Source organism: Dendrobates tinctorius, unplaced genomic scaffold (genome assembly GCF_039654945.1).
Source record: "Dendrobates tinctorius isolate UK_male_01 unplaced genomic scaffold, ASM3965494v1 ptg000008l, whole genome shotgun sequence".
Classification (NCBI taxonomy): domain Eukaryota; kingdom Metazoa; phylum Chordata; class Amphibia; order Anura; family Dendrobatidae; genus Dendrobates; species Dendrobates tinctorius.
In genome coordinates, this window is record NW_027361676.1 from 14,953,453 (window position 1) to 14,973,875 (window position 20,423).

At 54.9% G+C, this 20,423-nt stretch overlaps 1 protein-coding gene across 1 annotated transcript in view; it reads left to right on the top strand.

Moving 5' to 3' along the window:
• The first annotated feature begins 16,097 nt into the window (after nt 1–16,097).
• The window catches only part of TMEM131L (transmembrane 131 like), a 226,795-nt gene continuing 222,469 nt past the window's right edge, over nt 16,098–20,423 (top strand). Inside the window, exons 1-2 of the mRNA XM_073576389.1 lie at nt 16,098–16,337; nt 19,274–19,344. Of these exons, the coding sequence (XP_073432490.1) occupies nt 16,220–16,337; nt 19,274–19,344 (189 nt within the window). The 5' untranslated portion in view covers nt 16,098–16,219. The remainder of the gene's footprint in view (nt 16,338–19,273; nt 19,345–20,423) is intronic.

A 20,423-nucleotide genomic window follows, 5' to 3' on the forward strand; every position in this document is an offset into this window, starting at 1 on the left:
TGATGGGCGGCAGACACAGAGCTGTTACTGATGGGCGGCAGACACAGAGCTGTTACTGATGGGCGGCAGACACAGAACTGTTACTGAAGGGCGGCAGACACAGAACTGTTACTGATGGGTGGCAGACACAGAGCAGTTACTGATGGGCGGCAGACACAGAACTGTTACTGATGGGCGGCAGACACAGAACTGTTACTGAGGGGCAGACACAGAGCTGTTACTGATGGGTGGCAGACTCAGATCTGTTACTGATGGGTGGCAGACACAGAACTGTTACTGAGGGGCAGCAGACACAGAACTGTTACTGATGGGTGGCAGACACAGAACTGTTACTGATGGGTGGCAGACACAACTGTTACTGAGGGGCGGCAGACACAGAACTGTTACTGATGGGTGGCAGACACAGAACTGTTACTGATGGGTGGCAGACACAGAACTGTTACTGATGGGCGGCAGACACAGAACTGTTACTGATGGGTGACAGACACAGAGCTGTTACTGAGGGGCGGCAGACACAGAACTGTTACTGAGGGGCAGACACAGAGCTGTTACTGATGGGCGGCAGACACAGAACTGTTACTGAGGGGCGGCAGACACAGAACTGTTACTGATGGGCGGCAGACACAGAACTGTTACTGATGGGCGGCAGACACAGAACTGTTACTGAGGGGCAGACACAGAGCTGTTACTGATGGGCGGCAGACACAGAACTGTTACTGAGGGGCGGCAGACACAGAGCTGTTACTGATGGGCGGCAGACACAGAGCTGTTACTGATGGGTGGCAGACACAGAACTGTTACTGAGGGGCAGACACAGAGCTGTTACTGATGGGCGGCAGACACAGAACTGTTACTGATGGGCGGCAGACACAGAACTGTTACTGAAGGGCGGCAGACACAGAGCTGTTACTGATGGGTGGCAGACACAGAGCAGTTACTGATGGGCGGCAGACACAGAACTGTTACTGATGGGCGGCAGACACAGAACTGTTACTGAGGGGCGGCAGACACAGAGCTGTTACTGATGGGTGGCAGACTCAGATCTGTTACTGATGGGTGGCAGACACAGAACTGTTACTGAGGGGCGGCAGACACAGAACTGTTACTGATGGGTGGCAGACACAGAACTGTTACTGATGGGTGGCAGACACAACTGTTACTGAGGGGCGGCAGACACAGAACTGTTACTGATGGGTGGCAGACACAGAACTGTTACTGATGGGCGGCAGACACAGAACTGTTACTGATGGGTGACAGACACAGAGCTGTTACTGAGGGGAGGCAGACACAGAACTGTTACTGAGGGGCAGACACAGAGCTGTTACTGATGGGCGGCAGACACAGAACTGTTACTGAGGGGCGGTAGACACAGAACTGTTACTGATGGGTGGCAGACACAAAGCTGTTACTGAGGGGTGGCAGACACAACTGTTACTGAAGGGCGGCAGACACAGAACTGTTACTGATGGGCGGCAGACACAGAACTGTTATTGAGGGGCGGCAGACACAGACCTGTTACTGATGGGTGACAGACACAGAACTGTTACTGATGGGTGGCAGACACAGAACTGTTACTGATGGGTGGCAGACACAGAACTGTTACTGATGGGCGGCAGACACAGAACTGTTATTGAGGGGCGGCAGACACAGAACTGTTACTGATGGGTGACAGACACAGAACTGTTACTGATGGGTGGCAGACACAGAGCTGTTACTGAGGGGCGGCAGACACAGAACTGTTACTGAGGGGCGGCAGACACAGAACTGTTACTGATGGGTGGCAGACACAAAGCTGTTACTGAGGGGCGGCAGACACAGAACTGTTACTGAAGGGCGGCAGACACAGAACTGTTACTGATGGGCGGCAGACACAGAACTGTTACTGAGGGGCAGACACAGAGCTGTTACTGATGGGTGGCAGACACAGAACTGTTACTGATGGGTGGCAGACACAGAACTGTTACTGATGGGTGGCAGACACAGAACTGTTACTGATGGGCGGCAGACACAGAACTGTTACTGATGGGCGGCAGACACAGAACTGTTACTGATGGGCGGCAGACACAGAGCTGTTACTGATGGGCGGCAGACACAGAACTGTTACTGATGGGCGGCAGACACAGAACTCTTACTGAGGGGCAGACACAGAACTGTTACTGATGGGTGGCAGACACAGAACTGTTACTGAGGGGCGGCAGATACTGAACCGTTACTGATTGGGCGGCAGACACAGAACTGTTACTGATGGGTGGCAGACACAGAACTGTTACTGAGGGGCGGCAGATACTGAACCGATACTGATTGGGCGGCAGACACAGAACTGTTACTGATGGGTGGCAGACACAGAACTGTTACTGAGGGGCGGCAGATACTGAACCGTTACTGATTGGGCGGCAGACACAGAACTGTTACTGATGGGTGGCAGACACAGAACTATTACTGATGGGCGGCAGACACAGAACTGTTACTGATGGGCGGCAGACACAGAGCTGTTACTGATGGGCGGCAGACACAGAACTGTTACTGATGGGCGGCAGACACAGAACTGTTACTGAGGGGCAGACACAGAGCTGTTACTGATGGGCGGCAGACACAGAACTGTTACTGAGGGGCGGCAGACACAGAGCTGTTACTGATGGGCGGCAGACACAGAGCTGTTACTGATGGGTGGCAGACACAGAACTGTTACTGAGGGGCAGACACAGAGCTGTTACTGATGGGCGGCAGACACAGAACTGTTACTGATGGGCGGCAGACACAGAACTGTTACTGATGGGCGGCAGACACAGAGCTGTTACTGATGGGCGGCAGACTCAGAACTGTTACTGAGGGGCGGCAGACACAGCTGTTACTGATGGGCGGCAGACACAGAACTGTTACTGAAGGGCGGCAGACACAGAACTGTTACTGATGGGTGGCAGACACAGAGCAGTTACTGATGGGCGGCAGACACAGAACTGTTACTGATGGGCGGCAGACACAGAACTGTTACTGATGGGCGGCAGACACAGAGCTGTTACTGATGGGCGGCAGACACAGAACTGTTACTGATGGGCAGCAGACACAGAACTCTTACTGAGGGGCAGACACAGAACTGTTACTGATGGGTGGCAGACACAGAACTGTTACTGAGGGGCGGCAGATACTGAACCGTTACTGATTGGGCGGCAGACACAGAACTGTTACTGATGGGTGGCAGACACAGAACTGTTACTGAGGGGCGGCAGATACTGAACCGATACTGATTGGGCGGCAGACACAGAACTGTTACTGATGGGTGGCAGACACAGAACTGTTACTGAGGGGCGGCAGATACTGAACCGTTACTGATTGGGCGGCAGACACAGAACTGTTACAGATGGGTGGCAGACACAGAACTGTTACTGATGGGCGGCAGACACAGAACTGTTACTGATGGGCGGCAGACACAGAGCTGTTACTGATGGGCAGCAGACACAGAACTGTTACTGATGGGCGGCAGACACAGAACTGTTACTGAGGGGCAGACACAGAGCTGTTACTGATGGGCGGCAGACACAGAACTGTTACTGAGGGGCGGCAGACACAGAGCTGTTACTGATGGGCGGCAGACACAGAGCTGTTACTGATGGGTGGCAGACACAGAACTGTTACTGAGGGGCAGACACAGAGCTGTTACTGATGGGCGGCAGACACAGAACTGTTACTGATGGGCGGCAGACACAGAACTGTTACTGATGGGCGGCAGACACAGAGCTGTTACTGATGGGCGGCAGACACAGAACTGTTACTGAGGGGCGGCAGACACAGAGCTGTTACTGATGGGCGGCAGACACAGAACTGTTACTGAAGGGCGGCAGACACAGAACTGTTACTGATGGGTGGCAGACACAGAGCAGTTACTGATGGGCGGCAGACACAGAACTGTTACTGATGGGCGGCAGACACAGAACTGTTACTGATGGGCGGCAGACAGAGAGCTGTTACTGATGGGTGGCAGACACAGAACTGTTACTGATGGGTGGCAGACACAGAACTGTTACTGAGGGGCGGCAGACACAGAACTGTTACTGATGGGTGGCAGACACAGAACTGTTACTGATGGGCGGCAGACACAGAACTGTTACTGATGGGCGGCAGACACAGAACTGTTATTGAGGGGCGGCAGACACAGAACTGTTACTGATGGGTGACAGACACAGAACTGTTACTGATGGGTGGCAGATACAGAGCTGTTACTGAGGGGCGGCAGACACAGAACTGTTACTGAGGGGCGGCAGACACAGAACTGATACTGATGGGTGGCAGACACATAGCTGTTACTGAGGGGCGGCAGACACAGAACTGTTACTGATGGGCGGTAGACACAGAACTGTTACTGAGGGGCAGACACAGAGCTGTTACTGATGGGTGGCAGACACAGAACTGTTACTGATGGGTGGCAGACACAGAACTGTTACTGATGGGTGGCAGACACAGAACTGTTACTGATGGGTGGCAGACACAGAACTGTTACTGATGGGCGGCAGACACAGAACTGTTACTGATGGGCGGCAGACACAGAGCTGTTACTGATGGGCGGCAGACACAGAACTGTTACTGATGGGCGGCAGACACAGAGCTGTTACTGATGGGCGGCAGACACAGAACTGTTACTGATGGGCGGCAGACACAGAACTCTTACTGAGGGGCAGACACAGAACTGTTACTGATGGGTGGCAGACACAGAACTGTTACTGAGGGGCGGCAGATACTGAACCGATACTGATTGGGCGGCAGACACAGAACTGTTACTGATGGGTGGCAGACACAGAACTGTTACTGAGGGGCGGCAGATACTGAACCGTTACTGATTGGGCGGCAGACACAGAACTGTTACTGAGGGGCAGACACAGAGCTGTTACTGATGGGCGGCAGACACAGAACTGTTACTGATGGGCGGCAGACACAGAACTGTTACTGAGGGGCAGACACAGAGCTGTTACTGATGGGCGGCAGACACAGAGCTGTTACTGATGGGCGGCAGACACAGAGCTGTTACTGATGGGCGGCAGACACAGAACTGTTACTGAAGGGCGGCAGACACAGAACTGTTACTGATGGGTGGCAGACACAGAGCAGTTACTGATGGGCGGCAGACACAGAACTGTTACTGATGGGCGGCAGACACAGAACTGTTACTGAGGGGCAGACACAGAGCTGTTACTGATGGGTGGCAGACTCAGATCTGTTACTGATGGGTGGCAGACACAGAACTGTTACTGAGGGGCAGCAGACACAGAACTGTTACTGATGGGTGGCAGACACAGAACTGTTACTGATGGGTGGCAGACACAACTGTTACTGAGGGGCGGCAGACACAGAACTGTTACTGATGGGTGGCAGACACAGAACTGTTACTGATGGGTGGCAGACACAGAACTGTTACTGATGGGCGGCAGACACAGAACTGTTACTGATGGGTGACAGACACAGAGCTGTTACTGAGGGGCGGCAGACACAGAACTGTTACTGAGGGGCAGACACAGAGCTGTTACTGATGGGCGGCAGACACAGAACTGTTACTGAGGGGCGGCAGACACAGAACTGTTACTGATGGGCGGCAGACACAGAACTGTTACTGATGGGCGGCAGACACAGAACTGTTACTGAGGGGCAGACACAGAGCTGTTACTGATGGGCGGCAGACACAGAACTGTTACTGAGGGGCGGCAGACACAGAGCTGTTACTGATGGGCGGCAGACACAGAGCTGTTACTGATGGGTGGCAGACACAGAACTGTTACTGAGGGGCAGACACAGAGCTGTTACTGATGGGCGGCAGACACAGAACTGTTACTGATGGGCGGCAGACACAGAACTGTTACTGAAGGGCGGCAGACACAGAGCTGTTACTGATGGGTGGCAGACACAGAGCAGTTACTGATGGGCGGCAGACACAGAACTGTTACTGATGGGCGGCAGACACAGAACTGTTACTGAGGGGCGGCAGACACAGAGCTGTTACTGATGGGTGGCAGACTCAGATCTGTTACTGATGGGTGGCAGACACAGAACTGTTACTGAGGGGCGGCAGACACAGAACTGTTACTGATGGGTGGCAGACACAGAACTGTTACTGATGGGTGGCAGACACAACTGTTACTGAGGGGCGGCAGACACAGAACTGTTACTGATGGGTGGCAGACACAGAACTGTTACTGATGGGCGGCAGACACAGAACTGTTACTGATGGGTGACAGACACAGAGCTGTTACTGAGGGGAGGCAGACACAGAACTGTTACTGAGGGGCAGACACAGAGCTGTTACTGATGGGCGGCAGACACAGAACTGTTACTGAGGGGCGGTAGACACAGAACTGTTACTGATGGGTGGCAGACACAAAGCTGTTACTGAGGGGTGGCAGACACAACTGTTACTGAAGGGCGGCAGACACAGAACTGTTACTGATGGGTGGCAGACAGAGCTGTTACTGATGGGCGGCAGACACAGAACTGTTACTGATGGGCGGCAGACACAGAACTGTTACTGAGGGGCAGACACAGAGCTGTTACTGATCGTGGCAGACTCAGAACTGTTACTGATGGGTGGCAGACACAGAACTGTTACTGATGGGTGGCAGACACAGAACTGTTACTGATGGGCGGCAGACACAGAACTGTTACTGATGGGCGGCAGACACAGAGCTGTTACTGATGGGCGGCAGACACAGAACTGTTACTGATGGGCGGCAGACACAGAACTGTTACTGATGGGTGGCAGACACAGAACTGTTACTGAGGGGAGGCAGATACTGAACCGTTACTGATTGGGCGGCAGACACAGAACTGTTACTGATGGGTGGCAGACACAGAACTGTTACTGATGGGCGGCAGACACATAACTGTTACTGATGGGCGGCAGACACAGAGCTGTTACTGATGGGCGGCAGACACAGAACTGTTACTGATGGGCGGCAGACACAGAACTGTTACTGATGGGCGGCAGACACAGAACTGTTACTGAGGGGCAGACACAGAGCTGTTACTGATGGGCGGCAGACACAACTGTTACTGAGGGGCGGCAGACACAGAGCTGTTACTGATGGGCGGCAGACACAGAGCTGTTACTGATGGGTGGCAGACACAGAACTGTTACTGAGGGGCAGACACAGAACTGTTACTGATGGGCGGCAGACACAGAACTGTTACTGAGGGGCAGACACAGAACTGTTACTGAGGGGCAGACACAGAGCTGTTACTGATGGGCGGCAGACACAGAACTGTTACTGAGGGGCGGCAGACAGAACTGTTACTGATGGGCGGCAGACACAGAGCTGTTACTGAGGGGCGGCAGACACAGAACTGTTACTGATGGGCGGCAGACACAGAACTGTTACCGAGGGGCAGACACAGAACTGTTACTGATGGGTGGCAGACAGAACTGTTACTGAGGGGCGGCAGACAAGACACAGAACTGTTACTGAGGGGCGGCAGACACAGAGCTGTTACCGAGGGGCAGACACAGAACTGTTACTGATGGGTGGCAGACAGAACTGTTACTGAGGGGCGGCAGACACAGAACTGTTACTGAGGGCCGGCAGACACAGAACTGTTACTGAGGGCCGGCAGACAGAAATGTTACTGATGGGCGGCAGACACAGGACTGTTACTGAGGGGCGGCAGACACAGAACTGTTACTGAGGGGCAGACACAGAACTGTTACTGAGGGGCGGCAGACGCAGGACTGTTACTGAGGGGCGGCAGACGCAGGACTGTTACTGAGGGGCAGACACAGGACTGTTACTGAGGGGCAGACACAGCTATTACTGAGGGGCGGCAGACACAGAACTGTTACTGAGGGGCAGACACAGGACTGTTACTGAGGGGCGGCAGACACAGAACTGTTACTGATGGGTGGCAGACACAGAACTGTTACTGAGGGGCGGCAGACACAGAGCTGTTACTCATGGACGGCAGACACAGGACTGTTACTGAGGGGCGGCAGACACAGAACTGTTACTGATGGGTGGCAGACACAGAACTGTTACTGATGGGTGGCAGACACAGAACTGTTACTGAGGGGCGGCAGACACAGAGCTGTTACTCATGGACGGCAGACAAAGGACTGTTACTGAGGGGGCAGACACAGAACTGTTACTGAGGGGCGGCAGACACAGAACTGTTACTGAGGGGCAGACACAGAACTGTTACTGATGGTTGGCAGACACAGAACTGTTACTGAGGGGCGGCAGACACAGAGCTGTTACTCATGGACGGCAGACACAGGACTGTTACTGAGGGGCGGCAGACACAGAACTGTTACTGAGGGGCGGCAGACACAGAACTGTTACTGAGGGGCAGACACAGAACTGTTACTGAGGGGCGGCAGACACAGAACTGTTACTGAGGGGCAGACACAGAACTGTTACTGAGGGGCAGACACAGAACTGTTACTGAGGGGCGGCAGACACAGAACTGTTACTGATGGGTGGCAGACACAGAACTGTTACTGAGGGGCGGCAGACACAGAGCTGTTACTCATGGACGGCAGACACAGGACTGTTACTGAGGGGCAGACACAGAACTGTTACTGAGGGGCAGACACAGAGCTGTTACTGATGGGCGGCAGACACAGAACTGTTACTGATGGGCGGCAGACACAGAACTGTTACTGATGGGCGGCAGACACAGAGCTGTTACTGATGGGCGGCAGACACAGAACTGTTACTGATGGGCGGCAGACACAGAACTGTTACTGAGGGGCAGACACAGAGCTGTTACTGATGGGCGGCAGACACAGAACTGTTACTGATGGGCGGCAGACACAGAACTGTTACTGAGGGGCAGACACAGAGCTGTTACTGATGGGCGGCAGACACAGAGCTGTTACTGATGGGCGGCAGACACAGAACTGTTACTGATGGGCGGCAGACACAGAACTGTTACTGAGGGGCAGACACAGAGCTGTTACTGATGGGCGGCAGACACAGAACTGTTACTGAGGGGCGGCAGACACAGAGCTGTTACTGATGGGCGGCAGACACAGAGCTGTTACTGATGGGTGGCAGACACAGAACTGTTACTGAGGGGCAGACACAGAGCTGTTACTGATGGGCGGCAGACACAGAACTGTTACTGATGGGCGGCAGACACAGAACTGTTACTGAGGGGCAGACACAGAGCTGTTACTGATGGGCGGCAGACACAGAACTGTTACTGAGGGGCGGCAGACACAGAGCTGTTACTGATGGGCGGCAGACACAGAACTGTTACTGAAGGGCGGCAGACACAGAACTGTTACTGATGGGTGGCAGACACAGAGCAGTTACTGATGGGCGGCAGACACAGAACTGTTACTGATGGGCGGCAGACACAGAACTGTTACTGAGGGGCAGACACAGAGCTGTTACTGATGGGTAGCAGACTCAGATCTGTTACTGATGGGTGGCAGACACAGAACTGTTACTGAGGGGCGGCAGACACAGAACTGTTACTGATGGGTGGCAGACACAGAACTGTTACTGATGGGTGGCAGACACAACTGTTACTGAGGGGCGGCAGACACAGAACTGTTACTGATGGGTGATAGACACAGAACTGTTACTGATGGGTGGCAGACACAGAACTGTTACTGATGGGCGGCAGACACAGAACTGTTACTGATGGGCAGACACAGCTGTTACTGATGGGCGGCAGACACAGAACTGTTACTGAGGGGCGGTAGACACAGAACTGTTACTGATGGGTGGCAGACACAAAGCTGTTACTGAGGGGCGGCAGACACAGAACTGTTACTGAAGGGCGGCAGACACAGAACTGTTACTGATGGGTGGCAGACACAGAACTGTTACTGATGGGTGGCAGACACAGAACTGTTACTGATGGGCGGCAGACACAGAACTATTACTGATGGGCGGCAGACACAGAGCTGTTACTGATGGGCGGCAGACACAGAACTGTTACTGATGGGCGGCAGACACAGAACTGTTACTGATGGGTGGCAGACACAGAACTGTTACTGAGGGGCGGCAGATACTGAACCGTTACTGATTGGGCGGCAGACACAGAACTGTTACTGATTGGTGGCAGACACAGAACTGTTACTGAGGGGCGGCAGATACTGAACCGTTACTGATTGGGCGGCAGACACAGAACTGTTACTGATGGGTGGCAGACACAGAACTGTTACTGAGGGGCGGCAGATACTGAACCGTTACTGATTGGGCGGCAGACACAGAACTGTTACTGATGGGTGGCAGACACAGAACTGTTACTGATGGGCGGCAGACACAGAACTGTTACTGATGGGCGGCAGACACAGAGCTGTTACTGATGGGCGGCAGACACAGAGCTGTTACTGATGGGCGGCAGACACAGAACTGTTACTGATGGGCGGCAGACACAGAACTGTTACTGATGGGCGGCAGACACAGAACTGTTACTGAGGGGTGGCAGACACAGAACTGTTACTGAGGGGCAGACACAGAACTGTTACTGATGGGCGGCAGACACAGAACTGTTACTGAGGGGCAGACACAGAACTGTTACTGAGGGGCAGACACAGAGCTGTTACTGATGGGCGGCAGACACAGAACTGTTACTGAGGGGCGGCAGACAGAACTGTTACTGATGGGCGGCAGACACAGAGCTGTTACTGAGGGGCGGCAGACACAGAACTGTTACTGATGGGCGGCAGACACAGAACTGTTACCGAGGGGCAGACACAGAACTGTTACTGATGGGTGGCAGACAGAGCTGTTACTGAGGGGCGGCAGACAAGACACAGAACTGTTACTGAGGGGCGGCAGACACAGAGCTGTTACCGAGGGGCGGCAGACACAGAGCTGTTACCGAGGGGCAGACACAGAACTGTTACTGATGGGTGGCAGACAGAACTGTTACTGAGGGGCGGCAGACACAGAACTGTTACTGAGGGGCGGCAGACACAGAACTGTTACTGAGGGCCGGCAGACAGAACTGTTACTGATGGGCGGCAGACACAGGACTGTTACTGAGGGGCGGCAGACACAGAACTGTTACTGAGGGGCAGACACAGAACTGTTACTGAGGGGCAGACACAGAACTGTTACTGATGGGCGGCAGACACAGAACTGTTACTGAGGGGCAGACACAGAGCTGTTACTGATGGGTGGCAGACTCAGATCTGTTACTGATGGGTGGCAGACACAGAACTGTTACTGAGGGGCGGCAGACACAGAACTGTTACTGATGGGTGGCAGACACAGAACTGTTACTGATGGGTGGCAGACACAACTGTTACTGAGGGGCGGCAGACACAGAACTGTTACTGATGGGTGGCAGACATAGAACTGTTACTGATGGGTGGCAGACACAGAACTGTTACTGATGGGCGGCAGACACAGAACTGTTACTGATGGGTGACAGACACAGAGCTGTTACTGAGGGGAGGCAGACACAGAACTGTTACTGAGGGGCAGACACAGAGCTGTTACTGATGGGCGGCAGACACAGAACTGTTACTGAGGGGCGGTAGACACAGAACTGTTACCGAGGGGCAGACACAGAACTGTTACTGATGGGTGGCAGACAGAGCTGTTACTGAGGGGCGGCAGACAAGACACAGAACTGTTACTGAGGGGCGGCAGACACAGAGCTGTTACCAAGGGGCAGACACAGAACTGTTACTGATGGGTGGCAGACAGAACTGTTACTGAGGGGCGGCAGACACAGAACTGTTACTGAGGGGCGGCAGACACAGAACTGTTACTGAGGGCCGGCAGACAGAACTGTTACTGATGGGCGGCAGACACAGGACTGTTACTGAGGGGCTGCAGACACAGAACTGTTACTGAGGGGCAGACACAGAACTGTTACTGAGGGGCAGACACAGAACTGTTACTGATGGGCGGCAGACACAGAACTGTTACTGAGGGGCAGACACAGAGCTGTTACTGATGGGTGGCAGACTCAGATCTGTTACTGATGGGTGGCAGACACAGAACTGTTACTGAGGGGCGGCAGACACAGAACTGTTACTGATGGGTGGCAGACACAGAACTGTTACTGATGGGTGGCAGACACAACTGTTACTGAGGGGCGGCAGACACAGAACTGTTACTGATGGGTGGCAGACATAGAACTGTTACTGATGGGTGGCAGACACAGAACTGTTACTGATGGGCGGCAGACACAGAACTGTTACTGATGGGTGACAGACACAGAGCTGTTACTGAGGGGAGGCAGACACAGAACTGTTACTGAGGGGCAGACACAGAGCTGTTACTGATGGGCGGCAGACACAGAACTGTTACTGAGGGGCGGTAGACACAGAACTGTTACTGATGGGTGGCAGACACAAAGCTGTTACTGAGGGGCGGCAGACACAGAACTGTTACTGAAGGGCGGCAGACACAGAACTGTTACTGATGGGTGGCAGACAGAGCTGTTACTGATGGGCGGCAGACACAGAACTGTTACTGATGGGCGGCAGACACAGAACTGTTACTGAGGGGCAGACACAGAGCTGTTACTGATCGTGGCAGACTCAGAACTGTTACTGATGGGTGGCAGACACAGAACTGTTACTGATGGGTGGCAGACACAGAACTGTTACTGATGGGCGGCAGACACAGAACTGTTACTGATGGGCGGCAGACACAGAGCTGTTACTGATGGGCGGCAGACACAGAACTGTTACTGATGGGCGGCAGACACAGAACTGTTACTGATGGGTGGCAGACACAGAACTGTTACTGAGGGGCGGCAGATACTGAACCGTTACTGATTGGGCGGCAGACACAGAACTGTTACTGATGGGTGGCAGACACAGAACTGTTACTGAGGGGCGGCAGATACTGAACCGTTACTGATTGGGCGGCAGACACAGAACTGTTACTGATGGGTGGCAGACACAGAACTGTTACTGAGGGGCGGCAGATACTGAACCATTACTGATTGGGCGGCAGACACAGAACTGTTACTGATGGGTGGCAGACACAGAACTGTTACTGATGGGCGGCAGACACAGAACTGTTACTGATGGGCGGCAGACACAGAGCTGTTACTGATGGGCGGCAGACACAGAACTGTTACTGATGGGCGGCAGACACAGAACTGTTACTGATGGGCGGCAGACACAGAACTGTTACTGAGGGGCAGACACAGAGCTGTTACTGATGGGCGGCAGACACAGAACTGTTACTGAGGGGCGGCAGACACAGAGCTGTTACTGATGGGCGGCAGACACAGAGCTGTTACTGATGGGTGGCAGACACAGAACTGTTACTGAGGGGCAGACACAGAACTGTTACTGATGGGCGGCAGACACAGAACTGTTACTGAGGGGCAGACACAGAACTGTTACTGAGGGGCAGACACAGAGCTGTTACTGATGGGCGGCAGACACAGAACTGTTACTGAGGGGCGGCAGACAGAACTGTTACTGATGGGCGGCAGACACAGAGCTGTTACTGAGGGGCGGCAGACACAGAACTGTTACTGATGGGCGGCAGACACAGAACTGTTACTGAGGGGCAGACACAGAACTGTTACTGATGGGTGGCAGACAGAACTGTTACTGAGGGGCGGCAGACAAGACACAGAACTGTTACTGAGGGGCGGCAGACACAGAGCTGTTACCGAGGGGCAGACACAGAACTGTTACTGATGGGTGGCAGACAGAACTGTTACTGAGGGGCGGCAGACACAGAACTGTTACTGAGGGGCGGCAGACACAGAACTGTTACTGAGGGCCGGCAGACAGAACTGTTACTGATGGGCGGCAGACACAGGACTGTTACTGAGGGGCGGCAGACACAGAACTGTTACTGAGGGGCAGACACAGAACTGTTACTGAGGGGCAGACACAGAACTGTTACTGAGGGGCGGCAGACGCAGGACTGTTACTGAGGGGCAGACACAGGACTGTTACTGAGGGGCAGACACAGCTATTACTGAGGGGCGGCAGACACAGAACTGTTACTGAGGGGCAGACACAGGACTGTTACTGAGGGGCAGCAGACACAGAACTGTTACTGATGGGTGGCAGACACAGAACTGTTACTGAGGGGCGGCAGACACAGAGCTGTTACTCATGGACGGCAGACACAGGACTGTTACTGAGGGGCGGCAGACACAGAACTGTTACTGATGGGTGGCAGACACAGAACTGTTACTGATGGGTGGCAGACACAGAACTGTTACTGAGGGGCGGCAGACACAGAGCTGTTACTCATGGACGGCAGACACAGGACTGTTACTGAGGGGGCAGACACAGAACTGTTACTGAGGGGCGGCAGACACAGAACTGTTACTGAGGGGCAGACACAGAACTGTTACTGATGGGTGGCAGACACAGAACTGTTACTGAGGGGCGGCAGACACAGAGCTGTTACTCATGGACGGCAGACACAGGACTGTTACTGAGGGGCGGCAGACACAGAACTGTTACTGAGGGGCAGACACAGAACTGTTACTGAGGGGCGGCAGACACAGAACTGTTACTGAGGGGCAGACACAGAACTGTTACTGAGGGGCAGACACAGAACTGTTACTGAGGGGCGGCAGACACAGAACTGTTACTGATGGGTGGCAGACACAGAACTGTTACTGAGGGGTGGCAGACACAGAGCTGTTACTCATGGACGGCAGACACAGGACTGTTACTGAGGGGCAGACACAGAACTGTTACTGAGGGGCGGCAGACACAGAACTGTTACTGAGGGGCAGACACAGAACTGTTACTGAGGGGCGGCAGACACAGAACTGTTACTGAGGGGCAGACACAGAACTGTTAGTGAGGGGCGGCAGACACAGAACTGTTACTGAGGGGCAGACACAGAACTGTTACTGAGGGGCGGCAGACCCAGAACTGTTACTGATGGGTGGCAGACACAGAACTGTTACTGAGGGGCGGCAGACACAGAGCTGTTACTCATGGACGGCAGACACAGGACTGTTACTGAGGGGCAGACACAGAACTGTTACTGAGGGGCAGACACAGAACTGTTACTGAGGGGCGGCAGACACAGAACTGTTACTGAGGGGCAGACACAGAACTGTTACTGAGGGGCAGACACAGAACTGTTAGTGAGGGGCGGCAGACACAGAACTGTTACTGAGGGGCAGACACAGAACTGTTACTGAGGGGCAGACACAGAACTGTTACTGAGGGGCGGCAGACACAGAACTGTTACTGAGGGGCAGACACAGGACTGTTACTGAGGGGCAGACACAGAACTGTTACTGAGGGGCAGACACAGAACTGTTACTGAGGGGCGGCAGACACAGAACTGTTACTGAGGGGCAGACACAGAACTGTTACTGAGGGGCGGCAGACACAGAACTGTTACTGAGGGGCAGACACAGAACTGTTACTGAGGGGCAGACACAGAACTGTTACTGAGGGGCGGCAGACACAGAACTGTTACTGATGGGTGGCAGACACAGAACTGTTACTGAGGGGTGGCAGACACAGAGCTGTTACTCATGGACGGCAGACACAGGACTGTTACTGAGGGGCAGACACAGAACTGTTACTGAGGGGCGGCAGACACAGAACTGTTACTGAGGGGCAGACACAGAACTGTTACTGATGGGTGGCAGACACAGAACTGTTACTGAGGGGCAGACACAGAACTGTTACTGAGGGGCAGACACAGAACTGTTACTGAGGGGCGGCAGACACAGAACTGTTACTGATGGGCGGCAGACACAGAGCTGTTACTCATGGACGGCAGACACAGAACTGTTACTGAGGGGCAGACACAGAACTGTTACTGAGGGGCAGACACAGAACTGTTACTGAGGGGCAGACACAGAGCTATTACATACCGCGATTTATGTGATGGTGCTGTAGATGGGGGTGCAGTTTGTGTAATGTAGATGGGGGTGCATTCTTGTGTAATGTAGATGGGGGCACTAGACATTGGGGGTGACCTGATCTATTTATACACATGCATCCTGAATTCTAGTACCCCATTCCTTCCTACAGGCTGTAGTGAGTGCAGCATCAGGGCCCCACAATGCTGCCACGTCTTTGTGTGAAGCGCCTGTCCTGCCCGCCGCAGACTCTGTGCCCATTGTTCGGGGCTGGCATCGCTTCTCTTTGTGTGGGAGGGACAGCGCCTCCCCGTGGTGTACGCACGCAGTGGCAGCGTCTCCTCTCCCCGCCCGGCCGCATTCATCACACACCTCGCACCACGTGTGCACGGCGGGCCCGCCCGCTCCGCTGTTGCTGCTGACACCCGATGAGCGAGCACTGAGCCCGAGCAGCAGCATGGCGGGGCCGCTTCTCCCTCACCGGGGCAGCCGCTGCTGCAGCGCCACGGCCGTCAATATTATGCTGGGGCTCCTCCACGTCTTGCTACCCTGCTTCCGACAAGGAGGGGGACAAGGTGAGGAATCCATGCAGCGCGCAGATTGTGGGTGCCGCTGCCGAGGGGCCCTGCTGCTGGGGTGAAGGAGGAGGATACTGTGGAGTAGAGGAAATGGGCCTGTCCGCCTTCCATGGATGTTCTGTGCAGACAGCAGGGCTTGTGCTCCGCTCACTGCAAACACACGGAGCCTGGAGTCCGGCTTTGTCTGTGGGCAGCGTGCATGCTGCCAGTGTGTGTGTCCGGCTGCATGGTGGGCACTTCTGGGCTGTGCCTGGGTATTCGGGTCCTGATGTTTGGCCGCCAAACTTGTCAGTATTGTGCTTCCTCCTGGTAACCATGTGTACCCAGCATCACTTCCTTGGCACATGGGTCTCCTGGCTGGCCACCAGGAGACCAGGCTCTTATAATATGGCATTATATTTACCGTCTGACACAGAAGAACCCTGCTGAGGATGGCAATGATTTGTGTCAGGGAAAACCCAAGTAGTGATCAGTACGTTCTGCACCCGCTCTGCCAGCGCATGATGCTGAGTGTGGGCAGCCTTTATTCCTCTCTGACAACTGGCGTAATGTGCTCACCATTGTAAAACGGGCTTTGTTTCCTGGCCCCTGCTTCAGGGTATGGCCGGCTTGTCTCTCGGTCCCCAGAGTGTCGGTGTATGGCCGGCTTGTCTCTCGGTCCCCAGAGTGTCGGTGTATGGCCGGCTTGTCTCTCGGTCCCCAGAGTGTCGGTGTATGGCCGGCTTGTCTCTCGGTCCCCAGAGTGTCGGTGTATGGCCGGCTTGTCTCTCGGTCCCCAGAGTGTCGGTGTATGGCCGGCTTGTCTCTCGGTCCCCAGAGTGTCGGTGTATGGCCGGCTTGTCTCTCGGTCCCCAGAGTGTCGGTGTATGGCCGGCTTGTCTCTCGGTCCCCAGAGTGTCGGTGTATGGCCGGCTTGTCTCTCGGTCCCCAGAGTGTCGGTGTATGGCCGGCTTGTCTCTCGGTCCCCAGAGTGTCGGTGTATGGCCGGCTTGTCTCTCGGTCCCCAGAGTGTCGGTGTATGGCCGGCTTGTCTCTCGGTCCCCAGAGTGTCGGTGTATGGCCGGCTTGTCTCTCGGTCCCCAGAGTGTCGGTGTATGGCCGGCTTGTCTCTCGGTCCCCAGAGTGTCGGTGTATGGCCGGCTTGTCTCTCGGTCCCCAGAGTGTCGGTGTATGGCCGGCTTGTCTCTCGGTCCCCAGAGTGTCGGTGTATGGCCGGCTTGTCTCTCGGTCCCCAGAGTGTCGGTGTATGGCCGGCTTGTCTCTCGGTCCCCAGAGTGTCGGTGTATGGCCGGCTTGTCTCTCGGTCCCCAGAGTGTCGGCGTATGGCCGGCTTGTCTCTCGGTCCCCAGAGTGTCGGCGTATGGCCGGCTTGTCTCTCGGTCCCCAGAGTGTCGGCGTATGGCCGGCTTGTCTCTCGGTCCCCAGAGTGTCGGCGTATGGCCGGCTTGTCTCTCGGTCCCCAGAGTGTCGGCGTATGGCCGGCTTGTCTCTCGGTCCCCAGAGTGTCGGCGTATGGCCGGCTTGTCTCTCGGTCCCCAGAGTGTCGGCGTATGGCCGGCTTGTCTCTCGGTCCCCAGAGTGTCGGCGTATGGCCGGCTTGTCTCTCGGTCCCCAGAGTGTCGGCGTATGGCCGGCTTGTCTCTCGGTCCCCAGAGTGTCGGCGTATGGCCGGCTTGTCTCTCGGTCCCCAGAGTGTCGGCGTATGGCCGGCTTGTCTCTCGGTCCCCAGAGTGTCGGCGTATGGCCGGCTTGTCTCTCGGTCCCCAGAGTGTCGGCGTATGGCCGGCTTGTCTCTCGGTCCCCAGAGTGTCGGCGTATGGCCGGCTTGTCTCTCGGTCCCCAGAGTGTCGGCGTATGGCCGGCTTGTCTCTCGGTCCCCAGAGTGTCGGCGTATGGCCGGCTTGTCTCTCGGTCCCCAGAGTGTCGGCGTATGGCCGGCTTGTCTCTCGGTCCCCAGAGTGTCGGCGTATGGCCGGCTTGTCTCTCGGTCCCCAGAGTGTCGGCGTATGGCCGGCTTGTCTCTCGGTCCCCAGAGTGTCGGCGTATGGCCGGCTTGTCTCTCGGTCCCCAGAGTGTCGGCGTATGGCCGGCTTGTCTCTCGGTCCCCAGAGTGTCGGCGTATGGCCGGCTTGTCTCTCGGTCCCCAGAGTGTCGGCGTATGGCCGGCTTGTCTCTCGGTCCCCAGAGTGTCGGCGTATGGCCGGCTTGTCTCTCGGTCCCCAGAGTGTCGGCGTATGGCCGGCTTGTCTCTCGGTCCCCAGAGTGTCGGCGTATGGCCGGCTTGTCTCTCGGTCCCCAGAGTGTCGGCGTATGGCCGGCTTGTCTCTCGGTCCCCAGAGTGTCGGCGTATGGCCGGCTTGTCTCTCGGTCCCCAGAGTGTCGGCGTATGGCCGGCTTGTCTCTCGGTCCCCAGAGTGTCGGCGTATGGCCGGCTTGTCTCTCGGTCCCCAGAGTGTCGGCGTATGGCCGGCTTGTCTCTCGGTCCCCAGAGTGTCGGCGTATGGCCGGCTTGTCTCCCGCTGCCCGGCTTCTGTGTGTGCCTGGCTTCAGAGTGTGGCCGGCTTGTCTCTCAGTACCCAGAGTGTCGGCGTGTGGCCGGCTTGTGTCCCGGTGCCTTGCTTCGGCGTGTGGCCGGCTTGTGTCCCGGTGCCTTGCTTCGGCGTGTGGCCGGCTTGTGTCCCGGTGCCTTGCTTCGGCGTGTGGCCGGCTTGTGTCCCGGTGCCTTGCTTCGGCGTGTGGCCGGCTTGTGTCCCGGTGCCTTGCTTCGGCGTGTGGCCGGCTTGTGTCCCGGTGCCCGGCTTCCGTGTGTGGCTGTCCGTGTTGGTGGTCTTTGCTGCCATGGTATGCACCAGAGTATGCCTTGTATGATTTTACTTTTGTACTGATGACTCTAATAATCCTGGTTCTCTTGTCTTGTTTTGTGCCACTTCTAGTGATCGAGCCTGTCCCCAGCATGGTGGAGCTGTGGCAAGCAGAAGATGCTGAGCTTATGCTACCCAATCAGGTGAGATGGAGCAGTAATGATGCACTTCACCCACTAACATCACCTTATATTCAGTGATCAGTGGAGACTCTGACAGCTGTAATTTTATGGCTAGTATTGGGCTTCCTCAGTGTATGTCCATTAGATGTGTTGATGAACTTTAAGCAAGTGAAGTACAGTATTGTCTCTGGACAACAATCGGGGGTGATAATTGTGTGTCTGTGTCATGTAAGGGAGAGTGTGGGACGGTATCTGACACCTAGGGTCACTACTTGTGGTTTCATAGTAGTCGATGTGTTGATAGTTGCTATGCTTAGTTGATGTTTGTGTACATGGGTAATAGTGTAGTGGTGTGGGTGTGCTTTATATTCAGATGAGTGCGATCAGCTGGCACAATTAGATAAAACCGTTTCTGCTGCTATCTGATCTGCTGAAAATTAGGAAAGCCTATGAAATATGTTTGGTAGTATGCCACATAGTTTACTTACTGCGTGTGGCTAGTCACTGGGTCTACATCTTCAGAATACTATCGTTGCAAAGGAAAAACATTACGTGCCTTTATTCCTGGCATCTACACATTCCTTCATGTAACTATGTTCACTTGCTCCTATAGGTTTGTTGTTCAGACATGCAAAGGTCAGATGGGTTGGGGTTCTCTGGCCATGAATGCCACTTATCCTAAGAAAAGACATTTCCTGATACCAGCCATAAATGGTCGTGAAGATGAAATAAAAAACATGGGATGTATTATAAACATGTCACAAGTCTCTAGGGACTATCCAAAACTTTTTGGAAGGTTGTTTTGCATATGTGTTTCGGCCTGCAATACATTGGCTAGCTGCAGGCGTCCTGACCTGATGTCTGCGATGCACGGGCTAGCCACAGGCGTCCTGACCTGACGTCTGCTATGCACGGGCTAGCCGCAGGCGTCCTGACCTGACGTCTGCGATGCACGGGCTAGCCGCAGGCGTCCTGACCTGACGTCTGTGATGCACGGGCTAGCCGCAGGCGTCCTGACCTGACTTCTGCGATGCACGGGCTAGCCGCAGGCGTCCTGACCTGACGTCTGCGATGCACGGGCTAGCCGCAGGCGTCCTGAC